The following is a 27,418-nucleotide window of genomic DNA, read 5'->3' as shown; positions in this document are numbered from 1 at the left end:
CTTCCAGCCAAGGATATGATCCAATTCCGCTTTCCACCCAACAGAGCCAGGGTCAGATATAGAGGAGATCAACTGCATCCCAGCTGCCAGAGGAATGAGGAATAAAAGAGGAAGAGCTACCATATGCCCAAGAGGAAGTTGCACACAGAGCTCAGAGCCTTACCGGGACAGGTGCCTTGGCAGTCAGTTTGTCAGGGAGTCCAGGGATAAGAACAGAATGGTTTCTGGGACTGGTCTGGAGGCTGCTACCACTGCTGCTCAGTGTGATGCTGGTATCCAACTGCATCTTTGGGTTCAAGGTCAGGTCTTCAGATGGCCTGTGGCTGGAAGAAGTGGGAATGAGTCAAGAACCAAACTTATTTCATAAGGCAAGACTGTGCAGAGCCCTTGAACTAAGGAATTTGTATCTCCTCTACACTGAGGTCAATACAGGACCCTAGTCAGAGTGTCTCCTAAGGTTCCTCAAATCCTAGCACAGCTCTAGGGTTCCTCCCAAGACCTCACCAAGCAGCCAACCTTTCTAGATTAAGAGGACTGTGAAGGCCTTGTGCTTCACTACAAATAATGCTAGAACTTCATGGTCAGATTTGGAAGAGACCCTCCAAATTCTCTAGTTCATCTTCTGCAGGATGCAGAGGTAAGAGGAGAACAAAAACAGCCAAGCTAGTCCCTGTGCTCCTCTCTCCCAGCCTAAGCAATAAGGTTTCCACCAACTAGTTCAGGAGCCTGATACACCTCACCACTAGGAAGCTTTTGCCCAACATTCAAGCCAAGTAAGTGTCTCTTGATTCATGTCATTTTCTTGCCCTCCATCTGCCAGTAATTCTTCTGTCCTTTGGTACCTCCAGCCTTCCTTTCCTTGTAAACAGTGCCATCCCTTTGGGAGAAGCACAGAAAGCAACTGAGCTGTGGTGCAGCGGGAGAGTTCCTCTGAGACGGGAAGCAGAACACTATGTCTCTGCACCACTCCCTGTCTCCTGGGACCCTTGGCAGAAAGGCTGGCTCACTCAGAGCTGCCTCGGAGATGCATGCAAACGGATGACCACTACAGGCAACCTGGGAATTCAATTATTTCTAATTCTGCCTTCAGGCTCCTTCCTTCTTTTCCTTCCATGCAGGTGGGGGCCAGTTCTACTGGGAAGGATATACGACTCTGCACTCTGCTTACCTGGACATGGCAGCATCATTGACAGAAGTGCTGCTCATGGCTGTGACTGCAGTCAGGGAACTAACGCTGCTACCAGGTGACACGGTGATCTAGGGCAAAACACATAAGCGACTCAGTGCATTGGTAGGGACTCTGCAATTAGCCTTCAGGTGAATAAGGCTGGGCTCTACAGTCCCACCAAAGAGCTTCCAGGATACAACAGTGTACTGGGAACAGGGAAATGTACTGGATTTTTATAGCTGCTATATCATAGTAGTGCCTGCAGCACCAGTCAAGACCTGCATTCACTGCTCTGCACATGTCAACCTGAGAAGGTCAGTGGTAAAAACGCTCTGAGAAGCATCCCTGATTCTAGGCTCAAGAGCAGCAGCTTGGGGCATCCTCAGGGCATCCCTGTAACCTCAATTCTGGGGATGATGCACGCAGAGTAGTAGATAGGTAGGGATTTATTTTTTTGGTAGTGAGACTGAGGACTCGCAGCATAGACGGAGCTTACGCTGCATGGACAGCAGCCTAAAAAGCATCTCCAGAGCCTTCTGTAGGGAATTCTGTATAGTTCACTCCTCAGTTTTGTATTAATACAGAACAGCATAATCTGCCACCAAAACGGATCAGCACATTAAAAGATTCAATGGGGCCATCTCTATAAACACCACACAAGCAAAGGTGCCTTCAGCAGAGACACTCATTCTACATGCGATGAAGCACTGAAGGGAAGCCAAAGGGTCTGTTCCTTCCCATTGCCACGGCAAAGCTCCCATACACAGGTATTTCTGGAGAAGTCTGAGGATGAGAGCTATGCTCACCCAAACTTAGAAAGTGCTCAGTCTAATCTGCTACTACCCTTATCCATCTCCCAACTATGCTAAATACCAGAATGTGGCAGGGCTTGTTTAAAATATGTCTGCCAGCAATGCAGATTGGAGGAAGGTTCCAGGAAGCAGTTCTACATTAGAGATGTCTCCGATCCAACAAAACCTGGACCAATTTGCCCAGCAGAAAATGAAATTAACATAGTAGCTGTTTCCTAATTTACAGCTGTGCTCTCTAGCACACATTTCAATTACCTAGGCCCCTGTGTACTTCGAAGATGTCAGAGGGTGACACATCAGGCCCTAGAGCTATCAGCCATTTAGAAAATGGAGACACCTAAAAAAAAAAAAACAACACACTTGCATCTCCAACACACACTAAAAGCTGGTTGTGCCATGGTGCAAGTTCTCCAGCACCTAATAAAACTCAGCAGCTCAGTGATCAGCAGAATGCCATGCACGTCGGGATGTCTGGTGTCTCCCCTTTGCTCAGCTAGTGGCAGTACAGACAAGTTCAAGAAAATATACCTAAGCCACTTCAGAGATGAACAAGTCTCAGTGCAGAAGCACTGAAGGGTGCCCTTGCCTCCAAAGCTAAGTAATAACTAAGAGGTAAGAACACATCTTTCTGTCCACCCAAGAAAGTGACATCTATTAATTAGCAGAGCCCCCTGCTGGAGACACAGCATATGACAACAAAAGCCTTTTGCCACCATAGTTATGTCAACCTCTCTAAATAAAATATGCAAAGGCAGGGAACAGTAACCTACAGGCTGCAGAGCCGCAGGGCTTCTCCTGTACAGTGGTGGCACGGGGGATGGGGGTGTAGCGACAGAGGCAGCAGCACAAGCCCCATAAAAGTGGCATCTCTCCCCTGCCATGGCTGGGCAGGAGTTTCCCTCACCCTAAAGGCCCATGCAGGAAGTCTCTTGGAATCAACCTATTTACTTGATTTCTCTGCTGCTCTGCCCAGAAAGCTTAAAATAAAAGCAAGTCAATAAAACCAGATAATATAAATAAAACATTTTTCAGACAAACACTCCCAAAAATAAACCTGCCTGCTAAAAGCCTGCCCAAATAAACTCTTACAGAGATTCCTACAATTTCTAGACTCGGGGTCCAGTGGGCCTCAAGGTGGGGAGGGGAAGATGGAGGGGAAGGGGGGAGGAGTTCCAAAGCTGAGAAGCAATTACTAAGAATGACTTCCCATATCTTTTTGCCAAGCAAACCTGGCGCGCACAGAACTGAGAGCAGAAACTTCTTGGTGGAGATACTACATCTCCAGCTAAAAAGGGTTATGCAAAGGCTGGATTTTCAGAAGCTTTAGCAATAGGCACACCTGTGCTTTGTATTTTATTTAGACTGTTGGAATCATCTAAGCTTCGGAGGAATTTACCTAATAATATATTATACCCTGCTCCTCTCTCCTCTGGTTACCTGCTGAAGAGATGTGCTTGGGGTCATGAATGCATCTGGGGTCATTAGCTTGGGTTTGGCATCATTTGAGAGAGAGAGAAAGTCTGCAGGCACAGGCAGGTCTGAAATGCGCCGTAAGTCAGACTGGGAACCATGTATGGATCCCTTCTCTGATCCCAGCCCTTCTGTGCCCAGGTCAGCCAAGTGGTCTGGAAATGCTGCAGAGACCGGAAAAAAAAAAAAGCTTTATTAAACAGCTTCCATGAAGTTCAGACTAGGAGAGCTTTATTCTTCCAAAGCATTGGCTTATACCATTGCTGTCCATTCTGGGCTCCATAAAAAGAACCAGGAAAGCCCATGGCCTACTTACAGTCAAGGACACAAGCAAAACCCAACTGGATCATTCAAGATTACGGAAGAAATGCATCATCTCTCAGAGCTCAACATGCTATTCATGTAGCAGTTCCATACTCTGCTGAGATTTTTTATAACCAATCAGACTCCTTATACTCAAGTTCAGAATTCATGAAGAAAGGGTTCCAGAAGCCCAGCAAGCTTCCTTTGCAACATCATCCTGCAGTGCACAGAGCTACACACAGCAATGACAAGCATATGCTGACAAAAAATACTCAAAGCACAATGCAGCTCTGGCTAGAACCCCTGCCCAAACACACTCACCAAAATCTTCACGGGAGCCATGGGAGGGTATTGATGCAGCCATATCTGGGCTATGAAGAGGCTGGAATCGGATCTGTACATCCTGAAGGGCCCTGAAATATTCAGACATCCTTAGTTTATGTATTGCCAACAGAACTGAAAGGGTCTTGGAGGGCTTAGTGGAATATACTTTAGTATCTTCTGCCTATGAAGGGCCAAGCAGGAGTTCTGCAGGCAGTGTTGCCCCTTATCGAGCTGAAGGCCCCTTACTATATACTCCATATCCAAAATGCCAAGCTGTCTGGATTCAACCCAGGTCACCAAGTTCTGGCCCCCAAGTCATTAGAAGTGGTCAAATGTAGAAGTATTCACACTTATACCCTATGAAAAATTCCACAGCTCTTGATGGCACATAGAGAAACACAAAAAAACCTAGTGCTAGTTCCCCACACAGCCCTGCAAGACAGCCTCCTGTGCCCAGAGTACTCAAGCACACACAAAAATACTAGGAGCCTCTATTCTTCTAAGCAAGTTTCAGATTAAGCAGCAGAGCTTGCAGCACATGCATTAACAGTCATTAATTATGCCCCAACTGCAATTAAGTAGCAACAAGTGAGACTCAAGTTTTCAAGTTACTCTTCCAGGTCATTGCAGGAAAGAAGGAAAGTGTATATATGCAAGAATGGGACCAAGGACAATTATCCATAGTAATACCTATGGGTACTCACTTGGTGTGGACACAGAAGAGCTTGATCAGCACACCTGCTGCGGATTCAACAGCCCCAGCCCCCTGAGCCCCTTCTGGGAAAAGGACAGAAAAGAAAAAAAAATTAACTGAAATTCATCTCCTCAGGCACAACTAGCACAATAACAAACCTACACAAGTGCAGACCAATCACTGCCCCACTACTGGAGCATATCAACCCCACTGAGCTGAACTCTTTCTGACCCTCTCCTCATTTCACTCCAATGCTCTATACTCATTTAAACAGGTCTAAAAACTCTAACCTCATTGCTGGGTAGAGAGAGGTAAGAACAGGGACTGGTAAGTATATTTGCTTAGCTACTGAAAGTCAGACCCATGCTCCAAGTAGCAGGCTTAGAAAAACAACCCAGCTCAGTTCAAAAAGGTCAGCTTACTTAATGAGAAGTGAGGGGCTGAAACAGGAAAAACAGAGAAACACTCCCTATCCTGTCCTACGCAGGAGGTCAGACCCGAATACAGCAGGCAGGGCCATGAATCAAGGCGACCGTCCCAGGCCCAGTGCTTTGGGGAGCCCTGCGGAGCCAGGCAGTGGCACAGCAACTTTGCGCTGCCACCAGCTTCACGTCCAGCCACTCAGCACCCCCCTTTCCCCTAAATCCGCTGCCAAATCCAGTACGTCGGGCCACTGCCACCCCGCCATCAAATCCGTTGCTGACTTCCTCACGTCCAGGGATGGCGCCACGCACAGGCTGATTTGCCCCAGGCCTCGCACCCTGCTCAGGCCGTCTCTGACAGCAGGCCTTAAAAAGTCAATGACAACTCTTGAGTCTTGCCAACAACTTCCCAGCAGTAACTGCTGCTGACAACCACCAAAGGCTTCATACAGTCTAGCTCTGAGGAAAGCCAAAGACATTTTAAAGAAAGATGATCTGCCCAAGCACTTTCAAGATAATCACCAGTCCAGGGATATAAATATCATTTTTTAAAAACTATCTGTTTAACCTTCCTTAATTAGATCGGTTAAATGATTAATCCATTGCACATACAGTACCGAGTTTAGTGACCTCCATCAAAAACAGTCCCAGCTCCACAGCCCGTTATGTCTTCACCATGCGTCTGGCACTGCATGGGTCCCAGGCCACTAGCAGGGAGCTGTGGGCGGGGAGTGATGGACATGGCCAAGCCACTAGGAAGCACTGCCCAGCTGCAGAACTACAGCTTCCCCTTGTTCCCATAGGCAGGGGCTGGGGCTATAGACCGCTTCTGGGCCCAGGGCCTTCTCACCGCAGCAGCGAGACTCCCAGCACCCCCACAGTGGCAGGGCAATGAGCTCCCTGTGCCTCCCACTGCATTTGTGCTGCTGTGGCCTGAACCTGAAAGGCTCCTCTGTGCTGCCAGGCCAAACCTTCCCCAGTATGTCCTGGGGGAAGGAGGGGCCTGGTCCCAGTGGGGTGGCCTTCACTGGACATGTTGCATCCTTCCCCCTCCTGCCTGTGGCACTGGGACCTTGTGGGGCCTGGCCCAGTCCTGAAATAGGGCTGAGCACACAGGCTGGCTCAGCCTGCAGAGGTGCTGCGGCAGCTGGAGCAGGTGGCACTGGGTCTGAGGGGTTGCCGCTGGCCCTTTGTGCAGTAAGCGCAGCCCCAGGGCACCCCTGAGTGGCAGCACTGCAGCAGGGATTCGGGGGCAGCATTAGGGCTGCAACAGCACCCTCCCAGTCTGGAGCTGCTGCACCACAGCCCCTCAGGAATACCCTGGGGCCACACTGCACGAGAGGCCAGCGGCAACCCCTTACACCCAGAGCTACCTTCTCCAGCTGCCACAGCGCCTCCTTAGGCCAAGCCAGCTACACGCTCAGCCCCACCTCAGGGCTGGGCAAGCCCTGCATGCCCCCAGCACCACAGAAAGGCAGGGAAAACAGGCAGCACGCCCATGGAAGGCCACCTCACTGAGACTGGACCCCCTTTCCCTCCGGCAAACTGGGGAGGGCCCAGCTCAGTAACGTGGAGGATCCTTCTAGGTCTGGGTTGCAGCTGGAAATGCAGGAAGCCCAATGCCCTGCCAGGGCCCCAACACAGTGGGAGGGTAGGGAAACCCACTGCAGGGTCTGGAAGTTTTGATGTTGTGGCAGGAAGGCCTTGCCCAACACTTGTGGGGAGGCCTGGCACTTCTGTCCCTCCCTCACCATGGCAGTGGGGTCTGGGCACAGAAGAGGTCCTCAGGTCTGGCTCCACCTGCAGCCCCAGCCTGAGCCCCTGTCTGTGGGGATGAGGAAAAGCTGTGGCTCCACAGCTGGACAGCACCCCAATAGCTTGACCTTGCCTGCTGTCCCCAACCTGCAGATTCCCATCAGCGGCCTGGGACCCACGCAGCACCAGCTGCATGGTGAAGACATAAGGGGCCAGGGCGTTCCTGCTGGAGGGCACTAAACAATAAACAGCAAGCAGTAAACAATATAAATATAACTGTCATTTAACCATTTACATCCCTACAGCAGTCACTGCCAGAAAGACCTTCTGTGTCTTAGCACATGGAAGGTGGGATGGGGAGGTCCTGCTATCTGGACACCAGAAAGAGATTCTGAAAACCCAGGCTTCTGCTCTTAGCTCTGCCCTCAACAGCTCTTTGGCCTTTGCAAGTCATTCCCTTCACCCTTGCCTCAGTTTACAGCAGTACAAGGGGATAACAATATATTCTTTGTTTGGGAAGCAATGTAAGCTGCTGCTGATGTAAAGCACTGAGTTTGCTATTATAATAAATGGAAGGAAACTCATCAGCCGTTTACTACACAAATGCACTGGCTGTCTCCTACTGCCGTGGCTTTCTTAGGCAGTCTGTTTGTATCATTAAAGCCATCTTTTTAGCTCTGACAAATAAGAGGCAGCAGTAAGAAGAAAAATAAAACTGCCACATGCACTGATAAACAAAGGAGCAGGGGTTAGTTCCTCACAAGACTCTGCACATCTGAAATGAGCATAGGTGTCTACAAAAAAAAAAAACAAAACCAACCTTGAAAACAGCCCTCAGAATGACAGCCCCAAGGATGGCATCTTCCTCCCTGCTCTGGAGGACAAGTTTCTTGCTTCCCTCATTGCTGCAGGGCCCCACTCTTTGGGGAACCCGTCTCTCTCCGTTCACAGTTCAGACAGGGATGGGGCAAGAGCTTCCTCTAAGGCACTGCACCTCACCCTGTTACATAAGTACCTGTAATCCTGGCATGTTTTATACTCGCCTCATGCCTCTGCAACCCTCCAGCAGCACAGGTAGGGAGGGGCAGACCAGCTCTTGGACTAGGCATTCCCTTGGGTTCCTCTTCGGACCTCAGATATTAGAGACACATGCTTCACCGAGGCAAGTGCACATTAAAGACGCATTCATACCACCTCCAGATGCTCTCCCTGATTTATGCAACTTCACACCACACTACTTGGGCAGGAGCTCCTTCTTCAGACTTTAATGAGATAGGGCGCACCCAGAGAATCCACTCAGGAATCCACAGCCTAACCATGTGCCCAGCCCCTCCTCTCCAATACGTGCACTTTTTGGCAGGTCTGTATTCTTTACCACCAAAACCCTACTCAGTGGAGTTCCCACAAATGTCTCAGCTGTGGCAAGAGTTTTGGAAACTCTCCTCCCTCTCCACCCCCAGACAGAAAATATAGTACAGTCTTTGCCACTAACGAGCGACTGGTCTCAAAAGGAGCAGACTGCCCTTTGTTACTCACCTACACTAAGGGAATCATTTTCCTCTTCAGCTAGAAGGACCTCAGTGTGTCTTAGCCGGCAGCGACTCACTGCCTGGATGCCGAAGCTTAGGACCGGGTGGGTGAGGAGGAACTCTGAAATGGAGCTGAAGTAGGCTTTACCTTCTTCCTGGTTCTGCATCAGCTCCATCACATACAAAACCTAAGAATATAAAAAAAAGCCATACAGGGTTTGATTGCAGGTTCATCTACCTGAGTGTCCCATCTCTTTCAGTAGCACAGAGCAGATGTTAAGGGGGAAAGTATTTAAGCAGGGCCTATCCAGACTAATTCATGCCCTGTCCCTCTCCCCTTATGATTTCCAGCATTCAGAGGCCTAGAATGTCTTAATCCTAAGGCTGCAGTCCTAGTTATTGTATACAACACTTACCAGTGGGCCAGTCCTCCACAAATTTGTCCAAATTCCTTTTGAATCTGATTGTATTATGGGCTCTTCTGCTGTGAAAGCAGAAAATCAGGAGCCAGTCTAAGTCACTGGGACTTTGCACAGCAAACTGGCAAGTATAGGAAGTCGGTCCTGCTAGTAACCCCAAAAGTACTTTAAGTGATAGGTAACAAGGAAAAAAGTCTACCTCAGCTATTTGAATCTGGAAAGAATCAAGAGAGCTCCTTAGGAGTTCTTCAAAAGCCACTGTTACCCTTACCTTTAATAGGCAGATATGCCTCAGATGCTGCACTCCAGCATGCCATGCTCAACTTGCTTGAAACAAACAGGTTCTTTAGATCCAAGAAGAGCAATGAAAACTGGGATATGTAGTTTTCACATGATCAGCATCAACATTAATCTACAAATCTAGGTGTTTGACACACAGCATGGTGCCATAATGCCATGTTTGTGCTAATTATCCATGGGCTCCTACTAAGCTGCCAGTGCAGAACCCCTACCCCACATTACTTAGCAATAAATTTTAATTGGCTTTAAAAACTCCATGTAGCCTCAACTGAGACACACCTGCCCCCTGCAGTAAAATGGGTGGCATGCATGCAGGTCTGAGGATTCTGTCCAAACACAGCACATCTTGACATAGAGATCCTTTACTCCTGCTTGTCACAACCCAAAGGGTGTGATTTTTGTTTGTGTGTGCTTCAGCACTGCTAAATTGTCCCCGCTAAATTGCAGCTTCCTTGCACGGTGGAGTTTTCTGCTGCAAAAGAGAACCCCGATGCAAGGGAGAATTTCCCGCCAATTTGAAGCTTTCTTTGCAGGGTGCATTTCTTTGTTGCAGCACAGAAATGCTCGTTGCAAAGAGTTCCCGCCATTTGTATGCTAATTTGAGTCCCATTATTGGCCAGTTCTAAATTATTCACACGTGGCGGCTAGTGATTGGCTTGCTAGCCGTATAAAAGGTTTGAGTGGTTTCCGCCCAAGTTGGAGGACTCCACGAACACCTGGAGGAGGAGACTTCACGCTGTGTGAAGATCTCTAAGCGCTGCGGATCCTTACGGACCCAGTGCATTTCAAGCAGGCAACAGAGGTCTGATCAGCCTCTAGCCTCTCCCCGTCGCCGATAGATTCCTAGACGTATCCCTTCCTGTGCGCAAAAGAACCGGACCCACGGAGCCTAGCAAACTTCGTGCGAGTTTATTCAGAGCTCTTTCGGACGAGTATTTTCTTCGGCTGACGCGACGGGCTCGCGTGTTCAGAGCCTTCAGCCGGATTGGGCTAGAGTTCACGAGTCTAGAACTCTTGTCCGCCTCTCTTCTTTCCTGTCTGTAACCGCAACTTAAGCAAGTTTTCAGCCTGCACCACTGCCATCTCGGTGTAAGTAAACAATCTTTTAAACTACCGATACGCGTTTGTGCCTAATTCCAGCTCGACGGCCTTCCCTCTCCGACCCGGCGTGCCCAGGCTGCTGGCCACAGCCTGCGTGCAGCGCGGAAAAGGGCTCGGGTCGGTCCCGGCCCGCACACTGCTATGGATATTAAGACTGGGCATGACTTGTACATTGGAAATCAAATATGCCACCATTACTGGTACAACACCAAGAACAGGACCTTCAAAGCAGAAGCAGAGCTTTTGTTCCTAATTAGCAGTAAAGCTGCCAAGAGCCTGGTCACTTGGTATTGCTCTCTGTGGCTTCACTGAAAACAAGTGGTTAAATCTGAAAAGATGCTTCCTGCCACCACAGTACATGACAGAATATACCAGATCAGCCATCTCATCTCTGAGGGCCCTGTCGCCAGCTGGGCGTTCTGGGAGGAATTCTATGCCTTGCACAGGGCTCCTCAGGAGCCAAGCAGCAAAACTGTCACTATTCTTTACCTTACAATGAAACTGTTTGCATCAGCCTTTGTATATATTTCAACAGTGAGCGCAGGTAACCCTGACAGCAGCTGTGCACAATTTAATCTCCTCTTCCTGTCTACTATAGCTGAAGTAGCCAATAGAGTAAGAACCACATACCTTTCTCTGCACATCACTCAGTATCAGGTATTCAGCAGAGAGGTCCAGGCAGACCTTCAAACTTGGAAGAACGCTCATGGAACTGAAGATATCAGAGGAAAACCTGGATGCACAAAAGGGAATACACAGAAAGTGAGCGCAATTATTACAACAGGAAGACAACACCTTCAAACTACATTAGTTGAACAAAGTACTGGTTTAACAAGTTGGCCAGATATTACACTGTACAGACACCAAAACAATGAATCCCTCAGAAATACTTAGAAAGGCTACAGACAAGAGGTTAATTTGCAGGAACAAGACCTACTTCAGGGGCAGGCAACTATTTTGGCTGGAGGGCCACTTAACAAGTTTTGACGAGCTGTCGAGGGTCCCTTGAGAACCATCTTGGGACCAGAAGTCCCCCCCCCAACCCCCCCCCCCCAGCCTTTGCTACCAGATGTCCCTCCCCTTGCCCTGGAAGTACTCCTTTTGGGAGGAGAGGGGGGCTGCCATCTTGGAACAAGAAAAAAACAAATCATATACTTAAAAAAATATATCAAACATCTACTATAACATATTTGAATTTTATTTTTAAAAAGATTTTTGCTCCTGATTTGTGCGTGTTTGCATAGTGCATATAGAGGCAATTGCATAATAGTTAAAATACAGTCTTACACTTGTATATTGTGTATAGGAGGGTAAGGGGGCGTAAATGGGGGGGGGGTGTGGGATGTGTGGTTGGGGAGTATGTGGATGTTTATAGTAGGGTGTGTGTGTGGGGGGGGGGAAGGGAGGAAAGGTATGGGTATGCTGGGTGGGGTATGTGGGGAAGGGTGGGTATGTGTGTGTGGGTCTGTCCCGTCCCCTCTCAGCAGCATGTGGTTCCTGGCTGCAAGGCCAGGACCCATGCAGCATGGCATGGAGCCAGCCCAGCCCATCCCCTCAGCAGCACGCAGTTCCCCGCTGCATGGCTGGGACCCATGTGACACAGTATGAAGGGGACAGGACAGGATGGGATGGGCTGGCTCCATGCCATATGGGTCCTGACCAAGCAGCGGGGAATCGCATATTGCTGGGCCAGCCCCATGCTGGTCCTGGCCTTGTAGCCAGGAACCATGTGCTGCCGCAAAGGGACTGGCCGGGCCAGGCTGGCTCCGTACTGCACTGTGTGGTTCCCGGCTGTAAGGCCAGGACCCGCACAGCACAGAGCCAGTCCAGCCTGTCCTGGCAGCATGCGGTTCCCCTCTGCAAGGCCAGGATCAACACAGCACGGAGCCAGCCCAGCCTAGTAGTGCATTAGAATGCCAGGAGCCATGGGAAGCCCCATGCCATCAGGCTGGGCCAGTTCCGTGCCTCCACATGGTGCTCCTGGCACTCTAGCTGAGAGTGGCCTGTGGGCTTTTTTTTTGCTTGCCCCTGACCCATTTTGTTAACCCTGAGAATTAAAAACTTTTAATACAAGGACTTGCAGTTTCCTAACAAATGTGCCACATTCACAGAAGGGTGGGTATATACCAATATAACAAACCCAAAACGCACTTCACTGTGGGTCATGGAAGGGAAACTGCAGAGATGGCTCTTGTGAAATGTATTCATCCACAAGAGCTAGTCTCTCAGTCTGTAATCCCTCAGCAGAAAGGAAGAGAATGTGAGAGGATGAAGCAGGACAGATTTTAGATTGGGTAGCAACTTCTCTTCAATGATGCACTGCACTTCAGGTCAGCCTGCGTACATCCCTGCCAGCCTAGTACCACACCAGCACTTTAAGGCAGCAAAATAATAAGGGAAAGAAATCCTGGAATTGTCATCCCCCTCAGTGAAGTGAACAGCAAGTATCTCTCACAGAAGGATCCAAAAACTTCCCCCATCCTCGAGGATGTACAGGTAGACCAGAGCAAAGATAACAAGCAAGTAAAACTAGTCGGGCCCCAACAAAGCAATATATATGTACTGCATTAAACACCACAGACAACCCCTTCTCATGTATGGTTATTACTCTCAGGATCCTCAAAGAGTTGAATTTTTCTTTGCTCTACAGCAGGTTCAAACCACCCCCTGCCTCTAAGACCTGCTTGCTGATCCAAGTAGATAATTACTCACCGGACAGTCTGCAGGCAGGTCCAAGACACAGTGCACCACATCTTCAGTTCCCGATTCTGATCTGCACCTGTGATGAGAAATCTCCAGAAAGGAACCCTGCAGGCACAAGAGAGGTAAATCTGGAGGACTGTTCTTTAAAAGCAGGTCTAGTCCTCCCTGTAAGGACTTCCTTGCAAGGAAACAGTTCACATACTTGGCCAGTTTTGTTCCACACTCCCAAAGAAATTTCTACTTCATAAGTAGATTAGACCTTCACATTCTGGGGCCTTCTCTCTTTAGAGAAGTCAAAAACTGTCAAAAGTAAGTTGCTCTTATGAACCAGGAATGAAACTTAGGATGCTATGAGGCAGAATAGACTGGCAAATAGCAGAAGCCTAAAGGATACCATTCCATCCAGAATTATTTTCACTGACAAGTTCTCCATATCCATGAACAGAAAGACAAAGAAGGCAGGGTAGAATTGTATTTTATAGATTAACCAAAGTATACGTAGGAATAGGACAACTTCAGGCTGCCCCACAGAGCTGCAACTATGCTCTCATCATTAGAAATGGAGAGTTTGTTGCTAACAAGACAGTATGTGTACAGACACAATCACTAAGTACAACATACACATGCAGTTATAAGGATTCTTCTTAAAAGCTAGAGTTAAGAGACTTGGCTACATGCTGCAGTTCAGGATTCAGACTTACTCTGGGTCTTGTTTTTTATGATTGTCACAGAAGAGCAGGCAGGAAAGAGGCTTCCCATCATGAGGCTTCCATTCATGGAGACACCTAAGAGAAAAGCAGAGAAAAGGTGAAAAGCACACAAAAGCTTGCAGAAACAAGGGGTTCTAAATTAGATGCATTTAGAGCACACAAGAGCAAATAAGTGTTTGATAAAAACTATCGCCATGATTGGCCCATTTGTTGACTCTTCACAGAGCAGCTAAGAGCTAATGGATTTCTCTCATTACAGGACAGTACAAGGAAGCTTGATCTACTACAACCTGTGCAGTATCTCTTCTACAGACAGGACTTTTGATGCCAGAAACATCAATTTAAATGATTTGGAAGAGCTTAAGCACAACAAATGACACTCAGCAATTTTACAGTGCTCTTCAATGTCAAATATTAACCTTCTATCTCCTGTTCCTTACATTCTGAAAAGGAATCTAACAGAAGTTCAGTGTTACAGAGCTGCCTCTCACAGAAAGGAAACTTTTTTCCTTTGTAGTGGGACCCATTGTTTTCGGCTTCTTAAGTTACCTTGGCTCATCCTGTCCTTCAATGTAGATCTGCCAGAATTTGACATAGCCGTCATGACTTGCTGTGGCCAAGACTGTTCCATCTGGAGAGAGCGCTCCCTCACTTAGACGCTAAACAAGAAACAGGAAATCAAAACCAGTCATTCCATAGCTCCTCAGGAAAACAGAGTGCTGCTTCAGCTCAGGAGCAGCAGACTTGCACAGAAAGCATGGCAGGGTAGCAGCTTAAAGGAAAAAAGTCCCAGTGTCTGCAATCAACAATTTACTCCTTTACCCAAGAAATTACAAAGCAAATTTCCATTATAGCATTATGATCATGTCTTTAAGAGAGCTAGTTAAACCTAATGGGCATTGCTGGTAAATGAGCTGATAGCAGAGGGAGGCCCCACTCTCTTATGAGCACATTTAATTTCATTTCTGAACCTGCTCAGTCTTAATTTCTGCAGGCACTGACATGTTCACAATAGTACTGGACCTCTGTGCTTTCTGCTTAAGCAGAGATTTGAAGTGCACAAAAATACACATGCAGGGGGAAAAAAAAAAAAAAAAAGAGCTGTGCAAGTAAAACGTAACATTGTCTCCTTCCAAGCCTAATTGCGACCCAGCCCAAAGCACTACATTCCATGGCATGCTCTCCAATCAGCCCAGTGAAAATTAACCAAAAAAAAGTCAGCAACTCACAATTCAGACAGAACATGTTCAAAGAAAAATGGTCACATGCTCATTTAAAAAAAAAAAAAAAATCCTTCCTTGTATTGCTAGCGTCAAAAATGTATTGCTGATGAAGAAGTGTAAATGAGAATCCTAAAGTTTAACAGTGATGTACATTTATTTATTTTCAAGCAGTTTGGAGCAGGAAACTCGTCTATTTTCACTCACTTCCTACTTCTAAGGTCCTTACTGTTCAAAACATCACCTGCTGGATACCTAATCCATAGGCCGGGTCCATACACAGCACTTATATATCAGTCTAGCCATCTCAGTTAGAGGAAAGGTTTTTTTGTTTTTTTTAACCAATACAGTTATACAGATATAACCCTTAGCATGGGCATAGTCATACCAGTGTAAAGGTGCCTTATAGCTTATTCCTGCTCTCAATATAGTAATAAGCTAAAAGAATAGAATCCAGCTTTCCTGCATCCATGCCTGGTAGTTGTATCAGGATGACTATTTTAGGATAATGGAATTTGTACAATCTCTAGACAACCTTTAGGAATATTAGGACTGTTAATTTTTCAAAACATGACATGTCAGTTGCTGACAACAAATGGGGGCTCCATAAGCAATTAGGAACCATTCCCATTAAAAAAAAAAAAAAAAAAATCACAGCTTCATAGATTGTAAGGCCAGAAGGGACCTTGGAAGACCAGTGGGTCCAGCCCCCTGCACCAAACACGAAAGCTAACTGGGGGTCAGGTGACCCCAGCAAGGTGACTGTCTTGTCTCCTCTTGAAGATTTCCAGGGTAGGTGACTGCACCACCTCTGGAAGGAGCTTTTCACCATCTGGACACCCTGAACGTGAAGAAGTTTTTCCTAATGTTGAGCTTAAATTGGTCTTCCAGGAGTTTGTGGTCATTATTCCTAGTTTTCCCCTTGGGTGCCCTGGTGAACAGCTGATGTACTCCCCTAGTGTAGCGGTAAGCTGCTACCAGGTCCCCTCTCAGCTTTCTTTTCTTCAGGCTGAAGAGTCCTAGATCCCTCAGCCTTTTCTCGTATGGCTTGCTGTGTAAGACTATGATCATACAGGTGGCTCTTCTCTGGAGTCTCTCAAACTTGTCCATGTCCCTGTTAAAGTGTGGTGCCCAGAACTGGACGTAGTACTCCAGCTGCTGAGTAGAGCAGAAGAAGCACCTCTTCCTTGGTTTTGCTGGAGATGCATCGATTGATGCATGCCAGAGTATTATTTGCCCTACTAGCTACAGCATCGCACTGACAGCTCATATTCATACTGTAGTCTATTATTACCCCCAGGTCTCTTTCATTTGCGGTGCTAGTCAGTTTGGTGCCATAAAACCTGTAGGTGCATTGGGGGTTGTTCATCCTGACGTGGAGCACTTTACATTTCTCAATGCTGAACTTTATCAGGTTCCAGTCCACCCAACTTGCTAGCCTGTCTAGGTCCACCTGTATCAGTAGCCTATCTTCAAGCGTGACCACGCTCCCCCATAACTTGGCATCGTCCGCGAACTTGGCCAGTGAGCTCTTCACCCCCACATCCAAATCGTTAATAAAGATGTTGAAAAGTACTGGACCAAGCACCGACCCCTGCAGGACACCACTGCCCAAAGTGACACCGCTGCCCAAAGTGAATTAAATCACTTAAGTCATCTGCACACTTCCAAACTATTTTATAGGCATATAATTTTGAAGGCTGAACCTTGCAGAAATTGACAGCACCCCCTTCAAGGGAGATACACTTAGTTGTTTGTATTCATAATTTAACTACAGGCAACCCCCCCCACCGCCTTAGCGCTCTTAATTGGTTCCTGAATAACCAAGCATTACCAAAAGTTTTTGATGACCCAAGATGGCAACCACAAGCATTATTTATGGGCCAATACAATAATTCCCAAGGGTTATCTTTGACTAGTCAGTTTGCAGAGCATTCCGAAATCAGGACTTGACTAACAAAATGTGAGAAAGTTCACACAAGAATTGTCCACCAAGCCCTGCAAAAAAGAAACTACAGGACAAATCTGAGTATTTAAAAATGGCTGGGCCCCAATACACTAGAGTAGTTTAAAGAAGAGATGTTCAACCCCCAGCCCAGGGGCCAGATCCAGCCCTTGGTACTGTGTCATCTGGCCTGCAGGAAGCCCTGTGGGACATGGCCCTGTGCACTAGATTGGACACATGTGGAGTTGCAGGACCCAATCCCAGCTAGATGGAGCCTGATCCTGGCTGGCCGGGGCCCAATCCAGAGCCCAATCCCAGTGTTCAGGGAGGATGTGGGGCCTAATTCAGACTGTGGATCAGCCCTGTGTTATCCACCTAATCTGCAGGGCCAAAACAGTGAGCACCACTGGTTTAAGAAGTCACCAATTTGTTTCAGGACTCGTAGCTCCACAATACAAGCAAGCTCGTCCTACTCAATTAAGAAAGGGCATTTCACGGGTCTGCCTTCTGACACTACTTGCTCTCACCAACCTCACAGTCGCTGGACATGAAAGGGATACAGAGCAAAGGATTACAGTCCAACTCTAGCTGACTTGCCTTTATTTCATCAAGTGATCTGAATGTTATTTATATTTAAGTGTTTAATAATGCCAGACAGATGATTCATCAGCTTGGCAATGCCAGAGTCATTCATTATTAAACCACTCTGGGTAGCAGGACACCCTGCAACACCATTACTCAAAGTATGGCAGGAGCTTAGCTTTCAGTCAAGGATGCTAAGGACTCATAATGTACCACAGAATGAAACTGCACTTTGGCAAGCACCCACTGACTAGCAAGAGGCTCTAGTGTAGCAATAATGATCCTGGCCCTATAGTACTGTTCTGAAAAATGTGATTCCCCAAAGGAAACCCAATTCTGAGAGAGAATAAAAGGATCTGAACCAAAGGCAGAAGAGCTCTTACCGTGCTGTGGCCTTTCACCACAATGAAGCCCTCTTTGATGTTGGTGACCTCCACTGGCCAAGAGCTATCATTGGCTCGGATTATGTCCAGATCCCAAACCTCTGCCTGGAAAAGAGCGAGGATGGATAAATTGTTAGGGTAGCTTGTTATGTTTAATGCTTTGGAGTTGTACCTGTACCTAAATAGTGTTTATATTTAGCCTTATTTAATCATTGCTTAAGTTTTGTCCTTATTCACTTTTTGTTTTTATTATTAGCTGGCTTTGAGTTGTTTTTGTAGAGCTCATAGGTGCTCATTACATCTTTTTTTTTTTTTTTTAATCACGGTGAGAAGTTCTTTTAACATAACATAGCAATGGTCTTGTTACCAGCTCCAATTAACTGAACTTGGCACTAACCAGTTGAATCAGGAGGATGAAAGGATTGGATATGCGCTAATGAAACTGATAAGGGAGACCTAATGGACAATGCCCAAAGTAAGACAGGAAAAAGGCCAAATTAAGAGGTGTAATGCGTCTGTTAGACAGTGGAATATGCTGACAGGATAAAAGGTGGATAGTGTGCTGATTGCAGAGAGACCAATCCAAAAGCGAAGTCAAAGAAGTGAAGTTGAAGAAAAGCATAAAAGGGGGGAGTAAGAAAGTTCATCATTTTTGTCATAAATCCAGCCTTCAACACTGTCTGAACTGTCCCAGCCCATGACATACCCTTTGCTTCCAGGACCTGAGTGGCCATCTTTTCTCTTGAGCAAAGTAACAACTAGGATTGAGTGAGATTATTGTACTGAATGTTTTTCTCTCTCCGAATACAGAAACTGCTAAGATAATACTTGTTGTACTAATAAAGTTAGACTTTGATTTTAAGACACTGAGTTGTCTGCATATAAGTGAAACTTTGATTTTAGGACCCCAAGTTGTCTACATTTGTATTTCACATTCCATTTAAGGGTTAATTGTGCTTTAACAATCCCTAAGCACTATCTGGTGGACAGTGGTGCTAACAAAGTGCATGTACACACTTGCAAAGTTGTTCCCAAGTCCCAACTGGTTCTTTATATTTCCACACCGGTCAAGTCCACCCCCCTTGCAAATTATGCTACGTTGATACCCCTCACTTAGAGTCAACTGCCACACTATATTAAGTTTGCTATTTTGAAGGAGTATAAAGTAATGATACTGTGTGCACACAGGCAAAAAACTACATGAGGTTTTATGTAGCCCTACCACTTTGCAAACTTACATTTTCCTTACTCTCCCCCTGGCAGATGGAACCCATTTGGTGTCACTGCTTTTCAGAATTCAGTCCTGCTCCTAATTTTATTACAACTTTTTACCTTTATGTACTAGGTGCAGTTTCCCCAGAGAATCTCATTTTCTGCCTGTTTCTAGTCTCTCTCTAAATTAGTTCTTCACCAATCTTCTTGTCCAAATCCTTCAGTGTCATCTACAGACCTCATTGATTGAGCTTATTACTTCTAGTACTAGATCCCTGAAGGTGATCCATAAAATGGCATACAGAAGTGGACAAGCAAAATAGGAGGTTGCATTACACTGGCATAAAGTGATGAGAGGCCTTCCACAAGAAGAACCCACCCCTGAGGTCTTTGCTTTTGAGTCTCTCTCTCTCTCTCATACCCATTATATCTTCTTTTGACAGTCAGCATTCTATTCTCCTCTCTCTAAAATAAGAATGACAGAACTACAACTGAGAGCATATAAGGAAAAAGTCACATAACAAAGTTGTACTTGGTATTCAGAAGTACCCTAGAAAAGATGATGCAACACTGAACATTCTTGGTTAGCAGAGTCCCACTGAAATTAGTGACTGAGGACCTGCATTTAGCCATTTTCCACCAGCATTCATGTTCCATGGGGGCAGGAGTATGCCAAATACACAAAACTTAGTACAACAAAAGTCTACAAAGCAATGTTTTCAGCCAATCCAGTGCCAAACCTGAACTTCCATTTGCTCCTTTCCCAGTTTAAAAAGGAATGTTGGCTTAACATTAGCCTAAGCTGTCAGGTCACACAGTGCCTGCTCTCTTCATTTCCACTGCCTAAGAGTGCTAAAATTCATTACAAATACCTTGGTTTGCTATTATGATTCCCATATCAGCAACTGTGATAGCTGCCACATGAAAGTTATTCCAGCCCCAGTGGGACAGAGAGGTGGCTGACTGACCACATATCAGATTGGCAGGGTGTTCAGAACAGCCCTTCTCATTGAGTTGTGGCCCACTATGAAGTTTGAACTCTGTGTACTAAACCATTCCATGTAGACTTTCCTCCATACAGCAGATGGGGTTTCTGTGGAAGGAGGACAGCTTCCAAGGGATCCCACCCCCTTTCATATCATGCAGAGATGGTGGCATGCACAACACTATTGCTGTCTGGCAGATAGAGGTGCTTGATCCTCTGCTGTTTCTTAATGGTTTTCTAGACTTTTAAACAGCATTAGGGGAACACAAAGGCTGTGCAATGAAGCAAGCAGAACAAGACAATACTGAGGTTGCTCATGCAAAATTACTTTTTCCCCCCCTCACACAAGCATATCCAGACTATTATGATCACGCTGCCTTTCTATAGGATCCCTGCCTCATTCAGTGCACAGGATGGGAAGTGCTCAGCACTTAAATCGCCTCACAATGCAGAGCATTCATGCACTTCTCTGAATGGGCACCCTATGACTCAGACCATAGTTTTTCCAGTCTCTCTCAAGAGACATGATGAATCAAATGTATACTCACAGCACCCTGTGAAGCAGGAAAGTATTATCCCTATTTACAGATGGCAGAGAAGCACAGAAGGATTAAGTGTCTTGCTAAGGCCCAAGAGAAGCTTGAAGCACACCACATCTCCTAAGACTCAGTGCTTTGCTTGATCCACAAGATTATCCCCCCCATTCTTGCAGACTCCTTCCTGCCTTGTTCACTACACAGTCCACCTTCTGCACTTGCACAATACTCAGAACTTCAACTTCATTCACTTTCTGATCTGGCACCCAGTAAGACCACATGCTGCAGAAAAAGAACGTGATCAATTTATCGTACTAATCCAAATACTTGAGGGGCAAAGTTAAAGTAAAATGGAAAATAAATGACATTGAAACTTCACAAATTGCTTCTTCAGTTCTCTAGGCTAAACAGTTCTATTATTTTTAGTCCCCTCTTACATGGAAGTCTTCCATGCCTCTAAGCTTTGTTCCTCTTTGTTTTTGCTATGCTCTTTTTTAAATAAAGTATTGAGAACTGGACACGTTATTTGAGGAAAGAGATTACCAGTTATCTGTATAATGACATTATATGCTATGTGATTCTCAATGCTTTTCTTAATACATTGGCTTTTTGACTGTCACTACGCTTGGAGCAAAAGTTTCCACCAATGTGACAACAGTGACGTCATGGGTGGTCACAGTTAATTTAGAATATATCCTGATGATCTTCTCCACACACAATAAATTGGATGCTTATCTTGCTGGGATCCTATGACCCCAGCTGACTTCCTGCCCTTCGGGCAGGGGGCTGGACTCGATGATCTTCCGAGGTCCCTTCCAGCCCTGATGTCTATGAAATCTATGAAATCTACAATGTTGAGCTGGTTTAAGTGTTTCAGTTTTTTCAGAACTTCAACATGAGACAGGCATGTCTGGACAATGTCATTTCTGCCCTATTACACTAACCTCTGTGAAGAAGGGTTTCTATGTTTAGACACCTAAAAGCATGTGCTTTTAGTGCTCAAAATCATTGTTCCAGACATTTTATTATAAACAGCACCATGCAGCTATGTTGGCAAAAGAATCCATCTGCTGTAATCAAAGCAACAGAAAAGGACTTGACTGAACTGAGAAAAAGGCTGCTTTTATTTTACAAAAAATACATCACACTATGAATTTTATTTGGTGCTCACAATAGTGAGGATTAACAATGCTGGCTAACAGTCAGAAACAAGCATGCTCCTTTTTCATCGTCACTACTGTACAAGTGTCAAACTTGTTCTGAAAAGGCCACTACACATTGGCAGTGTGCTATACACTACACGTTGCAAGTAGGCTATAACCACTACATTCATTTCACATGCAATTATGTTCTCTCCCCCTAGATATAACAATAAGAAACAACATGTCAATAAGACCCACAGGCCTTCTTACCCTGTCCTCATGCAGCAGTGCCAGTATTTGGCTCCCCTCTTCACTGCTTTCCTCATTCTCATCTGGAATGAAGGGGCACCATATGATCCTCCGAAAGTTGTTCAACGGGGTACCGTCAGGTCGTTTAATGTTCACCAGGATCTCCTCTCTAATTATAATGTTAAGGAACTTGCACAGTTTGGGCTGTTAGTACAGTTTACCAATAATCTGCTCAAGTTGAGTCCTCTTTTGAAGTCTGAAGTTAATTAGCACTTTTTGGACCACTGAGATCCAAAGGAAAACCAGTTAAAGGACTTTGATGATATAAGTAAGGAGGCTGCTTTTTTCTGCTGCAAAGAGAAGCTGACAAGGATCTATGTATCTTCTGTATGTTTCACTTACTGTCTACATAAGAATGGAATAGAAAACTAAAACAGGGAAATATACTTAGGTTACACTTATACGCACACAAGTGGAGTGAAATTCTCAGCTGTTTAGGTTGGAAACTGAACTAGCTTTGGGCTGTGTTATTTCAGCTAGCACTGGGAAAGAGGCAATGGTAAGAGATGCAAGAAGGATATCCCAGCCAAGTGACACATTGGGGTGCAAGGGCTCTGTCCTGCCCTGCTTCATTATAGTAAAATGGCTTAACTCAGTCACTTAAAGGATCGTTGCCATGACCTACTAGGCAGTGCACTGCATCAGGCTGAGAAGTGCCCCAGGGAGCCCAGTAGGGCTAGAGACAACACTCTAAAGGTAATCTTGCCTCCATCAGTGGAACATGAGCAAGTACCTCCGAGAGATCATGAGTGTGACGTTTCAATTCAGGCCAACCTGGACAGGCTCGCAAGGTGGGCAGATAAAAACCTGATGACATTCAACAGAGAGAAATGTAAGGTGCTCCATCATGGGAGAAAAAGCCCACATCATACTTATAGGCTCAGCAGTTCTACACTCACTAGCACCACGACCAAAAGAGACGTGGGGATCATGACTGGCCACAAGATGAACATGAGCCACCAATGCGATACTGCAGCCAGCAAAGCAAATAAAACTCTGGCTTGCATCTACTGATGCATCTCAAGTAGACCAAGAAGTCATCCTCCCTCTTTACTCAGCTTTGGTGAGGCTGCAGCTGGAGTACTACATCCAATTCTCAGCTCCACACTTTAGACAGGACATTGAGAAGCTTGAGAAAGTCCAGAGGAGAGCCACGCACATGATTAGAGGTCAAAAGAACAGGCCTTATGAGAAGAGGCATGGGACTCTTCAGCCTGGAGAAGCAAAGACTCAGGTGGACTTGGTGGTGGCCTATAAGTATATAAGGGGTGGGCATCAGGAACTGGGAGAACATCTGTTCATCAGGGTACCCCAAAGGAAGACAAGGTCTAATGGTCACAAACTGCTGGAAGACTATTTTAGACTGGACATAAGAAAAAACTTTTTTACCGTCCAAGTCTCCAGTGTCTGGAATAGACTTGCTGCAGGAGTGGTGCACGCACCTATTCTGGATACCCTTAAGAAGCACTTGGATGCTTATCTTGCTGGGGTGATCTGAACCCAGCTGACTTCCTGTCCCTTGGGTAGGGGTCTGGACCCAATAATCTCATGAGATCCCTTCCAGCCCTAATGTCTATGAAATCTATGAGGTTTGAATCAACTCTATTACCCATGATCTCTGCTCAACTGATTCACATTCATGTCAGTCACCACAGTCACATGACCTTTAATGGAAGGAGTAAAACTATCCAGGCTCTTGTTTGCCAAGTGCTTGCTTGTTAAGCCCCTGAAGCCCAGCCTGATTTTCTGCTACATTAATGTGTCATCACTATGCAAATACTGCCACAGAGCTGGCTTGATCAGATACTGGATTTTCCCATTAACCATGGCTAGGCGCCAGACAAAGAGGTTGCCAGCCTCATCCAGGCAGGCTAGCTGATTGGAGTTGAGATGGGCGAAAGCCAAGTCTGCCACACCACCCGTGAATCCTTTCAGCAAGGTTCGCTCAGCTGTGCTGACACTCAGCACACGCACCATGGCAGAGCCATTAGTGGCACCTACAGAAGAGAATACAAAAGAGAAAAGTCACTGCCTGCCATCAGGAAGTTCTTCCATGGACTCTTCTTTGATTCCAACAGTTTCAGTACTCATCCCTGCCAGCAGCCATTCTGGATAGTATGCTGACAGTCCCTGTCAGCATACGGTGTGGTACAGTATAATACAGTACTTCATACCACATCACACTAAGGCATTCACCTTTGGTGGAGGAAAAAAGAGCCATCACAGCAATGAGATGGATTTGCTGCCTTGTAAATGCTTGGCTCAATTTCATGCATCTCTTACGATCTCTCAAGCAGCCAGCTGTATGTTATCCTCCTTCCCACACCAAGGTGACTTTGCTCTGATGCAGAAAGTTTGCCTTAGCTTATTTGGAGGGCAGCAATATTGGGATTTGTATTAATGGGCAGAATTCTACTGACAGAAGTGTCCATAACCAACTTCAAGGGTTTATGCAGAACCTTAAATATTCACCCTAAGCTGGCAATTAGGAGAAGAGGCTTTCAGCAATTCAGCAAATTCCAGTAGCATTAAGTAATGTTAAGTTTCAACTCAGTTTTTCAGAAATCTGAGATAAAGCTTCACAGAAGCTTACAGACAGTTACATCCTCTACTGGATGAAAGTAAAAAATTACATGCATTCATATAGCAAAGTGGGGTGTATAGGGCCAATGAAAAAGAAAATCAAATGCAAGATACACACCTGAACCCAGGAAATTTCCCACTTTACCATCCAAACCACTAGGCCTCTCTAACAGACATGCCCTACATTCTACTTCCAGCTCTCCACACTCACCTTGGTGGGAAAGGGCAGGCCAAATATATCAATGGCCTCCGTTTCCAGGGCTACAAATTCTACTACATCCACACCTCAATACAAAGGCGTTAGGCATCTTACAAATACCTACAATAGAGCAACCACATCTAACAAATATAGACGGGAAGCAACAGTTTCCTGACAACTATGTTCTCTAGAGCAGGAGTTCCAACATTTATGCACCCAAGGGCACGTTCGAATTTAAAAGAAAAAGCAGCAGGTGTCAATATGAATATTAAAGTATAGAATTTGATCAATCCGATCATCTCATCCATTACCTAAAATTGCATTAGATCTGCAACTTCAAAATGCAGCTTCCCTTTTCTTACAAAATATTTGTTGGAATAATGATTTTTACCAAACATAAAAATGCGCACAGGCACCTGAATAAGCCTTGGGGGGGGGGGACCATGGCACCTGCAAGCACCACGTTGGAAACCACTGCTGTAGATGGAGAGTGATAGGTGTTAGAGAGGGACAGCATGAAGGGAGCCTCAGAGACCTCTGGTGAGGCAGGAGAAAGAAAGGCCACTGTAGATGATCAAGTGTGTCCAAAAACTGATCGCATTCAGGCTGGACAACTTGAGCTTTATTAACAAGGTGCATCAGCTTCTTGCTCCAAAGGGAGCATTCTGCTCTGTACTTGCTTCATCTCTTCTGAAGCTTCTCTTAACCCCACAACTGCTCTTAACATATGCAAATAAATCAGTCTTAAATAGTTTTGCACTCTCTTGTTACTCAGGGCCTATTTTTGTGTTTATCCATGGAGAAGAGGTTTGTTTACAATAGAAACATTAACTCTAGAGGAGAGATGAACTCTCAATAGGATGGAACCAGGTCCCTATGGAATCCCAGCTCCAACACAAAGTGGTCCCTGACTGCCTTATCACAGCATCATTTCAAACAGCCCCACTTGCAGAGCGAACAGGGGGTAGCAGAGTCTGGCAAGAGCGACTTCAAGGACAGGGCACTCCCAGCTGCAAACATGCCCTATTTCTCTTCATGGTAGCTTCTCAATGTACAGCCTCTAAAATATTTATTCCCAAATCTGACTGAATCCTGTAGATTCAGTGCTCTCCTGCAAGCCCCATTCCATCATCTCCTTCATTCTCTGGTTCTGCTACTCTCTCTCAAAGGCCTGCTCTTCACCATTGCTCCTCCCACTATAGTCAACCTTTCCCACTGGAGTTAGATGCTTTCTCTTCAATGGTTGTATCCTACTCTTCCACTCCAACCTACCAACCCCTTCTTTTAACACCAACCCCTACACCTACTTCCAAGTCTACCTGACTTAAGCATCCCTAACATAAGCATGAGAAATGGGATGTTCCGAAAAAAGCTGAAGGTATTCACCCTAATAACAACTGAAACACAAGAGGAACCCAGCACAGACAGAACCTACAAAACAACAAAAGGGTGCCTCACCTCGGATGGCATATGCCAGGTAAGAGTTTGAGACTGCTATCAGGTTTCCATAGTAGTATTTCTGCTCCCAATCGTATCTGGCAACTGGTTGGATTTTTACCTGTGTGGAAGAAAGAAACACATAACCTGGAGAAGAATGAAAAAAGAAGGACTGAACAAACACCCTTCAGTGGGAAAGAGGCAGCTCTGCAGAAACCAGATGGCCATTTCATACAGAAATTTCAGAGTGAAACCAGAAGAGTGTAGCCTAAATAGAAACTTTTAGAGAGCCCAAAGCAGCCATGCTCCTGAGGCTATGCACTGCAAACAAGAGTTATCATATTTACTCAAATACAGCATGGGGATGGGGAAGACCTCATCTTATATACGAGTACCAGACTGGGGCAGGCAGCAGCTCAGCTCTGGCTTTGGCCCCAGGCTTGGGGCTGAGGTGACAGCCGAGTTGCCAGTACAGGTGTACCAATACATCGGTCTAACATTGGATCGGCACCAATATAAAGAAAATTTACTATATCAGAAATTGACCACATCAGGCCAATACTTAGGCCGATAAATGGCCTGTGCATGCAAGCAGCCACAGCGCAGCACAGGCGGTGAGGAGCACAGCCCGGCAGCTTGGAGAGCTGCCTCCAGCTGGTAAGTCTGATGAGGTGGAAGGGGAGTGGGGAGGGAAGGTACTGGGGGGACAGATCAATGACCCTGCAGTGAGGGAGGAGTGGGGCTGGGCTGGGGGTGGACAAGAGCTGCCTAGCCAGGGCAGGGTGGGTGCGGCATAGAGCCGCAGCTCATCCAGGTAGTGTGGGGCAGCTCCCGCCGCTGTGCGCCACTCAGCCAGGAGCTGCTGGTCTTGTGGCTCATCTGGCGGCTCCCGCTGTTTGTCCGAGAGGGAAGCGTGCCCCGGATTTGTGCGGGGCAGGCTGGGCCCGGGGATATACCAAGCTCGTCCTGGTGGGGCAGGGCTGCACTGGGAAGGAACTGCAGCAAATTTGTGACTGCAGCACCCCCTCCCCCGTAGCCCCTTCCCAGCACAGCCCCACCCTGCCCCGCCAGAAAGAGCTCGGTGCAGCCCCAGCCCTAGCCAGCCCCACACAGATCTGGGGGCACCCCCCGCCAAAGCCTCTTGGATGAGCAACATAAGCAGTGGCGGGGGGCGC

General features: G+C 46.3%; 1 protein-coding gene across 1 annotated transcript in view; it reads right to left on the bottom strand.

The window, feature by feature from the left end:
• The window catches only part of EDC4 (enhancer of mRNA decapping 4), a 62,597-nt gene that overhangs the window by 24,436 nt on the left and 10,743 nt on the right, over positions 1-27,418 (bottom strand). The window contains exons 5-18 of the mRNA XM_006034733.3: positions 26,265-26,364; positions 23,832-24,021; positions 21,986-22,133; positions 17,841-17,945; positions 14,260-14,369; positions 13,702-13,785; positions 13,010-13,105; positions 10,928-11,030; positions 8,485-8,665; positions 4,782-4,854; positions 4,075-4,166; positions 3,418-3,614; positions 1,169-1,257; positions 164-323 (exon numbers count right to left, since the gene is read on the bottom strand). Of these exons, the coding sequence (XP_006034795.1) occupies positions 164-323; positions 1,169-1,257; positions 3,418-3,614; positions 4,075-4,166; positions 4,782-4,854; positions 8,485-8,665; positions 10,928-11,030; positions 13,010-13,105; positions 13,702-13,785; positions 14,260-14,369; positions 17,841-17,945; positions 21,986-22,133; positions 23,832-24,021; positions 26,265-26,364 (1,728 nt within the window). The remainder of the gene's footprint in view (positions 1-163; positions 324-1,168; positions 1,258-3,417; positions 3,615-4,074; positions 4,167-4,781; positions 4,855-8,484; positions 8,666-10,927; positions 11,031-13,009; positions 13,106-13,701; positions 13,786-14,259; positions 14,370-17,840; positions 17,946-21,985; positions 22,134-23,831; positions 24,022-26,264; positions 26,365-27,418) is intronic.

The sequence above is a fragment of the Alligator sinensis genome, unplaced genomic scaffold (genome assembly GCF_000455745.1).
Source record: "Alligator sinensis unplaced genomic scaffold, ASM45574v1 scaffold1317_1, whole genome shotgun sequence".
Classification (NCBI taxonomy): domain Eukaryota; kingdom Metazoa; phylum Chordata; order Crocodylia; family Alligatoridae; genus Alligator; species Alligator sinensis.
This window is presented reverse-complemented; position numbering and strand designations above follow the sequence as displayed.